This window comes from Parasteatoda tepidariorum, chromosome 7, assembly GCF_043381705.1.
Source record: "Parasteatoda tepidariorum isolate YZ-2023 chromosome 7, CAS_Ptep_4.0, whole genome shotgun sequence".
Classification (NCBI taxonomy): domain Eukaryota; kingdom Metazoa; phylum Arthropoda; class Arachnida; order Araneae; family Theridiidae; genus Parasteatoda; species Parasteatoda tepidariorum.
The window spans coordinates 82,347,665-82,358,669 of record NC_092210.1 but is presented as its reverse complement, the minus strand read 5'-3'; the positions used below and the strand labels follow the sequence as shown (position 1 = coordinate 82,358,669).

The 11,005-nt window shown below is 29.6% G+C and overlaps 1 protein-coding gene across 1 annotated transcript; it reads right to left on the bottom strand.

Moving 5' to 3' along the window:
- Positions 1-264: 264 nt before the first annotated feature.
- Positions 265-10,894, bottom strand: LOC107447512 (ribosomal protein L28). The gene is made up of 5 exons (XM_016062437.3): positions 10,756-10,894; positions 10,533-10,642; positions 6,982-7,105; positions 2,909-3,027; positions 265-391 (listed from the first exon to the last, which is right to left on the bottom strand). The coding sequence occupies exons 2-5, from the start codon at positions 10,629-10,631 to the stop codon at positions 305-307; spliced, it is 429 nt and encodes a 142-aa protein (XP_015917923.1). The 5' UTR covers positions 10,632-10,642; positions 10,756-10,894; the 3' UTR covers positions 265-304.
- Between the last annotated feature and the right edge of the window lie 111 nt (positions 10,895-11,005).

Sequence of the window (11,005 nt, the reverse complement as noted above, 5' to 3'; positions counted from 1 at the left end):
AAATACAGTTATTTTGTATAATTATTAGCACTCATATTTTTAATATACCTTAGGGAGAAAAAAAGTTATTACTGAAATCAGACTAAAGAATGTATTGATTGTGATAATACTGGACAAAAATTATTTTACTTAATTTGAAACAAAAACAGGTGATTTAAATTATGCCAGCCCTGTAGGAAATTCAAAAAATTTTAAGACACAAACAAGCATCATTATTAATACAAAAATTAACTGTAGAACTATCATTCAACACAAAATCAAAGGTGAGTTTTTTCAATTATTTTATTAAATACAATTTTTCAAGTTATTCAGGTTTCTTCTTGAAAACTTTCTTTTTTGGGACAATTGGTTTCTGGCTTTTTATGATAGCACTTGCACGTCTAAGAGCCAACTGAAACAAAAATAACATAAATTAGTTATGTTAAAAAAAGATTAGATGCAGATTTAAGAATGCACTGCACAATAAAGATAGTACGCAAACTGAGCACAGGTTCTCAGATTCATACACTGACTAAGAAAAAAATCAGAGGTCTTGACTGAGATCAGACACAAAAGCCCAAAACATCCTAATTGATAAGAAAAAACTTCATTTAGTAAATACTTTTGTACACTTCAATACACTAAGTATCGATGATATGATTTGTTTTATTAGTGAATATATTTAAAACAAAAGTAAATATATTGGTATAATATATTTACTATATAAATTATATATTAAATATAAAGTAAATATATATCTAAAAAACCATGAGGAAAGTCAAGAAACAAACAGTTGCCGGGTGGATTTACAATTGAATAAATCTAAATTGTGCAAGTAAAAAAAAAACCATTAATCAAAAAAACTCACTTGCCACAATAACATCGTACGGATTATCAAAATAAGAAAAAAAAAGGTTGCAATAGCTGGAAATGACAAGGATGTACGATGGATTCGCTGTGAATCTTGTTTGTCACGTAATAACTCCAATTCGATATTTAAGTGTTGTAGTAATGTATTAAATACATCGGAGTGTGGAAAACCATTCCTAAAATATGATAAATAACAGCCAGAAAAACTATCATTAAACGACATCGGTTATGACAGAATTGCCGTAAATCGAAAGCCTTGAAGTGATAACTCAAATTCGAACGTCGTATTAAATCTTATAAAAACCATGCACAAACAGGCGAAAAATTATAAACTGAATTATAACTGCCGAAAAACTTTTGGAAAGCTTGTGCAGTATATATATTATCTAGTAGTATAGATAAGGTATATATCTGCATGCTACATCGATGTGAACTTTCCGAACGAAAAAATATCATCCCACAAAGATAAATTACAATGGAATCGCCATGAATTGAATATCGTAATAGCCTAATGTTCTTCATATGGGAATTTTATAAAAATGTTAGAGGCCAAATAACTGCCGAAAAACCAATCAAAATGTGATGGAATTGCCACGGTATTATTGTGTATGTAAACCAGATTTTACAATTACGTAGAAGCAGTTTACATCACAATGCTTGTTTGACAAATTTTTTTTTATTTAATTTACCAGCTAATACAAATGGTTGAAATTTAGGTTGATAGATGTAAGGTTGCCACTCAAATCTTGAAAAAAATTCCCTGTACGTATTATACACAATGAGTTAAGATGAAAGAATTACCGTGCTCTTGTATGAGCCATATTGGGCTAACTATACTAACTTTAGTTGCTGGAAAAACTTAAGAGTATAAGTAGGAACAGCTGAACATACTAAAATAATGCTGTAGTAAATGAAATAATTTAGTATAGCTGAAATAGCTTCTTTAAATATCTCATAGATTGCACTTTCGAGTGGTCACTATTTTCTAAAAGGTGAAAATAAAAAACAAAATTCCTTGCATTTTTCCTGCTAATTTTGGCAATTTTTAAATTCCCTGTCTTTTCCAGGTTTTTTCTGTGGAGTGGCAACATTGCATTGTATTACAATATCAGGACTATAAATACCACACACAAAGTATGGAGATTACCCCCCCCCCCCCAAAAAAAANNNNCCCAAAAAAAAAAAGATGGGAAAATAACTTGGACTTACGATGTAATGGATCCAAATAAAAAACTTCAAAAAGGGATTATTCAAATGTACGTTTAGAAACTGCAGAGTTGTAATAACAGCACAGTAAAAATAATGGGATCGTCAAAACTACATGGAAAAGCACAGCTAGCAATAATGGAAGAGAAAACTTTAAATTTTATATTAAAAATCAATATGGCAATAAGTAATTATTTAAATCTGCAGATTAAAATTAACGTCCTAATGGAAATCAGAATTTTTAAAACGCTGCGGGAATGCACAGCATTAACCGCCAAAAAATAACCCGAAGAAATGGACAGAAATAAACCGTGTGAAAAAGAAATCACTTCCCACTTTTAGTAAAAATTCATTGTAAAACTACACACGGAAAAGAGTAGCAATAACTGCCTTAAAATAAATTTTAAAAAAGGTCAAATCATTTATTATTATGCTCAAATTGGCATAAAACTAGCAATAAATTAACTATAAGGGACAAATAAAATGCACAATCTAAAACCCATGAGTCATAATATCATATTAAATATATCAGGATTTTAAAAAACATTATCAATAAAAATATAATCTTAACGTCACCTGTATTGATGATGATATTTTCGAAGTTAAGCAGTAAAAGTGATTGAACCTGCATTCTGCAACATTGCATTAAAAATATTGGGTTTCTTAAAACCATGCAGGATTCCATAGCAACAACTGAAAAAGCTATCAAAGCAAAAGACTGAAATGTTTCACTCATTGAACTACAAATTTGATTTATTACAATTCAAATCTCACGAAGAAAAGGTTTCGTTCTTTTTCATTGAAAACTATTTTATTGAAATAAAGGAAAATAAACAATAAGGGGAAATCTCACCATTTTAATGTCCTTCCTGTAACGGTTCTTATTTACAAACTTCTTTATGCTATTCATGGTTCTACGAGCATCTTTGGTAAGTGGAGTAACTTGTAAAGTTCTTGAAGGTTTATGATGATCTAAAAAAAGTACACAAAGGCAGGCTTAAAAAAAAGTTGTCAAAAATTACTGATAAAATTGTCTTACCAATAATAGCACACTTGCATTATTTTAATTTTATGAACTGCCTAACAAGAATGCTTCAAAAGAGCAGCCTAGCTTTAGTTATTGCACTGTCATAACATGTGCAGAAACATCTTTATGCTTGTTTATTATCTTTTTCTAACCAATCCCATCTAAATTATTCTATAGAATAAGACAAAAATTTTAACACAGAATTTTTTAAGGTTTAAAACATTTCAAAAACTTCATTTACACATTTAAGTAACAAACATTCTTATCGTTTTTGTATCTTATACATTTTGTCCTACATTTAGTAAAATGTCATTCAAAATGCTCTCAACATTGGAATCCTGAATTAACAGATATAAAAAAAATTGTATAATTACAGGGTTCCCCTTGTCAGGAAATGTTTTTAAAAGTGGTAGCATAAATGAGATATCTAGAAGTTTTAAGCTATCAATAAATATATAATTTGAAGTAAATATATATGGATACAAAAAATATGTCTGGAATAATTTCGTAATTTACAAATGAAGGAAAATTTAAGCATTTAGTAGCCTTTAGTAGTTCTTTTCTACCACTCACTTATTATTTCCAGGTAGTGGGAATCCTGAATTAATACATATAATTTTTTGAAATGATCAACTGATGATCTTTTAATTGATTAAATGATCATATTTAATCATTAAAATTTATTATATTCAAGAAACCAACTTCTAGAAAGAAAGAAAAATAAAAAAGAATAGGGATCCAGTCTCCAAAGCCTAGCTTTAACAGAATCCAGGGATGAAAGTACCAGTTAGCAAAAAAAGCTGAATTCTACAAAAACGCAATCAAGCATTATGAAATTAATAAATATATGGAGCTTAAAAAGCTTTGAAAAGACCATATATTGTGCCAACCCCCTTTACTTTTGAATGAAGTGAATTTACAAACACGGACAAATAATTCAGTGTTTGTTTAAGCGAAAAAGAATAGTATAGCATGCTCTTTGAGTTTTAAAAAACTAGGAGAAAAAATGTTGGACCTTTGCACACCAAATATTAAATCAACAGAAACTTCCCAAGAATCATGTATGGCTACAAATTTCCTTATAATTTTCGGTATGAGTCATAGCATTAAAAAAAATATATTGGAAATTGTCAATTTTTGGTACTGAAGAATAGTTATATAGGCCTTTGTGTAAGCCCATTCTTCCTCTCTACATCTGAATAAAATTCTGATTTGCACAAAATAGCAAATGAAAGAAAAAGCTTTGAACCCCACACAAATTTCGGATTTATCTGTAAAAGTTCGCAAATATGGAATCTTTTCCAAAAATTTCTCTAAACACAGAAAAATTATGTGCTTAAGAAAGAAACTGAAAAATTACTCAAAACAGAGCAGATTTATTATGTTCTTACACCCAATTTTTGTAGATTTTTTCTCGCTAACCACTTATGGAACATTCTTATTGGTTCCATTTCTGCAATATGTCAAAAATGGAATAATATGACATCTCTATTAAATCCAATGTTTGATGACTTCTTTCTCACCTAACCCTTTCGGGAGCATTCTTACTTCTACAAATTAAGTCGTACATTGAAATTGGAAACAAATACTACACCCCAATTAAATTCAAAGTTGACCTGTATTACAGTTATTTTATTTTTTACACGCATATCATAAATAAAAAAATAGAAACCGATATTAAATGCTTTTCTTCCCCCAACTTATAAAAATACAGCAATATAAACATACATCATAAAGTAACACTAGAACAAGTACTATAAAGTAACACTAGACACGTACATGATAAAAATAAAAAACAAAATGAACACATTGAAGATACTAACTTATAAAATTTGTAGCCCATTTCTTTCCGTCAAAATTATACCAATCTACAATCATTCTTAGTCCAATCTTTAATGAATAAAAAACTGACTCTACAGTCATTAAATCTTTCCACATACTAAACTCTTTACCCATGATAAAGCAAAATCAATATTATTCCCAGACTAAAAATTGGTAATTTTAGCAGTTGCCACTTGCTAAATAAAGTAGCCTCCCAAAAAATTACCAGCGTTTGGCAGATAGATTGACAAGAAACACCAAGACAATTCTGCATTTTAAAAAATATTTATTTTTGGTATAAATCTATACCAGACAATCGCACAAACTTAAAATAAACACACTGTAGTTTAACACTACAATACAATTCTAATTCACTAATATATAGCTTTTTCCCACATTGGGGACCTTTGGAAGTGATATGAACTCTCCCATATCAAAAGCAGTGCCCACTTTGATGGATAGTACACATTGAACTATTGACTTTCTACATGCAACTGCATCATTGTCCTTACAATGTTGCTGCTCAGTCTATCATCGCACACAGTGATATTCTGCACACATCCGACCGCTAATAGCAATGCACAAGCGTGAAGTTAATACGGCTCTCATAGCTAATGCTCAAAACCTGATGAACTCAATACAGCTCTCAAAACACAGTGAACTTAACACAGCTTTCCTGGTCTTTTGCAAAAAAACAGCAAAGAATCAACTAGCGGTCTTCGTTCATCGAATTCTATCACAGACAAAATTTTGGTGGGGAGGAATGTAGTGTAATTTCCACTAAAATAATACAATTTCTAGTCACTAGTATATCAGACATGTTAACTCTATCTAGGGGTTACCTTCTGATAGATGACAGTTGACATTGTTGATAGCCTTTCAACACATCACTATTATGCCTGTGAAATACATGTGCAGTGTTTAAAAGTGGATATGAAAATCTACTTATAACAATTTCCCCTTAACCTTAAAAACACCAGCATTGCTAATTCAAGGAAATCGAAAAAATCCCCAAAAAATTAGTGAATATGCACAACAAATCAGTACAGCTATTTTAGCATAATTCACTCTAAAAAAAATCACACATGCATGCTTTATTAAAAGCAGCATCTTTTTCATTTAATCCACCTTGTTGTAAAAAAAAAAAAAAGAAAACAAAGAAAATATTATGGTGGCCTCAGTTTTAACACAAAAGTTTAAGAATTTGCAGATCTCTTTATGTATTAATTGTTGACAGGGGTTTGTTTAGAAGAAATTTGGGTCCGTTAACGGACCGTTCACAAAATATCTTTTTATAAAAAGGATCCTTCAAATTTTTTTTATCTTCATTATTGTTTTGTTAATTGAATAAACCCTTCCCAGGGCAGAAAACAGGATGGATGTATATGAATTAAGTTTTGTCCTCTGCAGAAAATTCTCCCATTATTCGTTCGAAATTAATATTCTGCGTCCAGCAGTATAGGCTAAATACCAAATATTTGTATGTTGCATCTCTAAATTAGAAGCAGCAATTGCTGTTTATTTTTGAAAATTTTATTTTTTTAATATAATTTTGCAGTGCAGAGCATAATCTTGTATCTATTTAAAATTTAAAAACTCCTTGAAGTTTTTTGCAACAACCGGACCCTATTTGCACAAGTTCATAAAAGCAAGACCCTGGTTGAAAGAAGGTAATTTTTTCACAAAAACCGGACCTTTCACAAAACTTTACACAGATACTATGTCAAGTCACTGTGTATTATTTTGTAAATGAATCTGGAAGTAAAGTAAAACAAAAACTAATAAACTTCATAAATACAGAGTGAAATTATATTTTGGGCACTATGAGCAATATTCTATATTCCCTTGGATTTCATAAATTGAAATCGTCAACACAAATGCAATGAAGAACCACGTCATCATCGGTCAACAAAGCGTTAAAATATTCATTTTTCCAAGAATTTCACGATCTAATTAAAAATATAATAGATCACAAAACAATATACATATTGCAGAGTTAAATTCATTCTTCAATACTAAAAAACTATTGAAATCACTGGAAAGATACAAAAAAAATCAATAACTTTTACATTACTCACAATGTTTCTTCTTGAATACGAAGTTCACCCCCTTGTTGCTTGGATGAGGATCTACCATCAAAGCATTTTTCTGAATTGTGCCACAAAATCTAGGAGAATGTATCTTTTTCATGTTCAGTGGATCCTAAAAAAAAGTTTCTGATAATTTAAAATTTAAAAAAATTTTCCTATGAAAAAAAAATTTACGTAACTTTTTTTTAAACAAGAGCCCCGTGGCAGAATTTTTTCGGGCTTTCTGCGACAAACTTCCCTAGCATTAATATATTTTTCTTTAAAATAATTTTAATTATAACTATTACTAAATTAAAGTAACAGAAACGTTGTGTTTACACAAGATAGTATAGAATAAAAACATATAGAAAATTTTAATTGTAAAAGTAATATTTTTTTGAATTCTAATATTATTGGCACTTTCTCACATTTTGCAGGTGGAAAAATGACATTTCCCCTTTCTAATTTTGCAAATCATTACAAAACTTAAATTCATAAATAAATTAAATAATAGTAAATTAGAACTTGTACATAAATTAAGAATCGTAAAATTCATGTAGTAATTTCAAAATAAAGATAGACGACAAAATCACATGAATGGGACTAAAATGTATCTGCAAAAACTCTAACGTTCTCCGACAATGTCGCCGTAATTCTGCCACGGGGAACAAGAGTATTTAACCAAAAAATTATTAAACTGCTGGTTCAACAATAACTATTCTACCTTTATTTTTTGCATCAAAAGACATGAATTTTAATTATCAGGAGACTTACAGTTGTGATTAAGGTTTCAAATGTAATGGAACACATAAAATTTAATGTCCAACAACCGCATAAAGTAACTCAAACCTATGAATTAAAAAACTACACTTACTGCTTATAAAAATAAACATTTGACTATACATTTTTCATAAACATTTAATTTTATCCAGCTTGCTGATCAGGATAAAAAAGATAATAAGTGGAAATTAATAAAATAAGTAGATCATAAGTAAAATCAGGGATGACTTTATAAAAAACACTTTTTTAACTAATTTCATGGAATCTGGACCTCCAATTCATTAAGTTTCACGCCTTTCAATAGTCCTTAGACATAAATTTTCATAGCAGGGTCGACACTAAGTATTCATTAGAACATGTTTTTCATGGATGAGCACAGTTGGAAGCTATAAATCTATTCAATCTCTACTAATTTGTATAACGAGTGGAGATCATCAAAAAGGCTCAACGGAACGGAAATTTTGTATTTCCTTTTCACTTTCATTATTAGTGGGGAATATTATTTTTCTCTCATATAAAAATATTTTTTATCAGATTTTAATAAAAATTATGCTGCAAAGAAACCTGTCGCCGGTCCATAATGAATGACAAAATAATAATGAAACCTGCCTTTCTATTAAGCAAATCAATACCAGATTTACATTGAAAAATACTAAACATAATAATACTGAATCCCAAAATCTGTATGATTAGAAACTTAATAAAAAAACTTATTTCAACCACAACAAAATTGAATACCTTAAGACTAGCAATTACATATAAAAAACATAACTTTTCATAGCATGCTGTGGTCAATGTTACAAGCTGAAAGGAATGTTAGCTGGCCATAAGTTTAGGGGGAAAAGTAGCATAATTATTGCAAGTCAGGTGGTGTTAATACATGGTTTATACTTTTTTTGAAATAAAAAGAAAAGGTTACAATAGAGGGACGACAGTAATATTTTAAATGGCCACTTTTTTTACTCAACTGGCAAATAGCTACCACTATTCTTATTTAAATGAGAAAAGAAAAATTTAATAGAGAGAAAAAGTATGGAAGGTTAACTGAATATGAACAAGAACAGGCTTCTAAAAACTAGAAGGAATTTTGAAAACTTCCGGTGTATCTTTGTTTTTGTTATGCTTACAAGGCAGTGTTTTCATTACAGAAAAAAATGGAAGAGAATTTCTCATAAACAGGGTGATATTTCAAAAAGTTAAGCGAGATTTCTAAAAATTAAAAAAACAAGAGTTGACTTGGAAAAAAATTATTTCTTTAATTATAATACATTTTTTACATCTTCTAAGTATTTTTGCTGTATCATCATATGGAAAATGTTCTGTATCTACTTTTTCATCAGTTATTATATTTATTTGACTGAAAAATATCCGTATTTGTTTCGTTTTGACCGTTTCTACCGACATTTGTTCAATTTTCATTCGTTCGCTACGGAGTTGAAGATGCCGCCTTAACAAGGTATTTGTCCATCTTACATTCATGCACAAAAAATTTTTAACATCTGACATGAAGAAACCTTACCTAAGGTGAACATGTGGCTGCAGAGAAATGTGTTCAGAAAGGGGTTTGGGGGGGGGGTCTGCTGTTTACATTGGTTCTGAACAATACTGGTAAGTGGGGAAGCTAGATAACAAGGACTGATTTTCAAAATAATGAAAGATCAAGTAAGAAAAGTGAAACGGATTTCATTCAAAATGGCAAAAGTCTGAAAAAAGTATGTGAGATTCTCGCGATGTAGTGAAAACACTGCAAGGTGATGTGTAGACAGGTTTAATGTTCCAGGATGTTTTATTATTATGATTAGAACTTAACTTTACATTTAATTTTACCATTCATAAGTTTTCTATAATTTACACAAAATTCATGCCAAAATAAAAATTAAATGTAACATTTTAGGCGAGATTACTATCGAACTAATTTTGTGTAAAATGATGCTGCTCGTAGTTTTTACAGAAGCAAAGCAGGCTTGAGGAGTTTTTAGAATTAGTTTGCTGTTTGATTCGTTGAAAGTAAAAACGAAAGAACACATTACATTAAGAGCGCTTGAAATATAATATTAGATGACGTGCTTTTTAAAGCTTAGACAAAAAGAATTGAATCGAACGATATAACTAGGAAATCTCATGAGGAATTTTAATACCAAGCGGCATACGCGCTTATCATAATACTGTTAACCATCCATATGAAATACATCAGCCATTGTGTTAACATAATAGCTTCTGGACATTATGGGGGGGGGGAAGCTGAATGAGAAATAAATTAAAAAACTAAACTAACTAAATTTCATGAAAATCGTTTCTGTGCTACCTAGTACGCCCCGGCAACTTCAGGGTTATGGCACATGCAGAAACTAAATAAAAATCAAGATATGAGAATCAACACAACTTCTGACTAACATCAGGCAAACTAAAGTTTAAAATCAATTTGAAGCCTTGACGATGATACGATAGATCAAGATACAGAAATGTCCCCCTGATATATTTAAAACAGCGATTGTGAAACAACTAATATATTTAAGACATAAGTATTAATATTTACTTTTACACATGTTTTAAGCAATACTACTTTATTGATAAAATTTGTATTGTTAGGGTGAATTTCTGTATTATTATGGTGTACAGTATTAAAATAATATTTTAAGATAGATAAAATTTAATGTTAATTTTTAAAAAAATTTTGCGACAACCATGACATCTTCAGAAAAAACGAAGCGAACAAACTTCAACTAATATATAAATACCCTTAACAAAAATATTATTGGGAACTAAATAATTTTATTTACCAAGCTGAAATGCTTCTTAATATTCCTTTTCTTTACTAAAAAACTGGAACAGTTTCTAACTATCATCCAGTTCAAATGATTGTGATTATGTCCCACCATTTTTAAGGATCCTATAAAGAAAATAGGAAGTTAAAATTGTAAGCAAACAAATATTACTTGGATGCAAAGAAATTCTAACTAAGAAATATATATAAAATTAGAAAGTACAATTTATAAAACTTACCACGTGTGTACTACGAATCACGAAACTGCAACACAATACTAATAATCGGAAATGGCGATTTGAAGTCTGAGGTTGATGCCAAACTATAAAAAGCGGATAGTTTTATTATTATTTTAATTTTTGCGCATATTACATAATTTAATTTTTTTCCACTTTTTTAAAACTCTTCTTTTTGTGAAATATATTAATTATTTAATGTTTGATATTGTAAAAAATGATAACCAAAACTTTTTTTCTAGAACTGAACTGA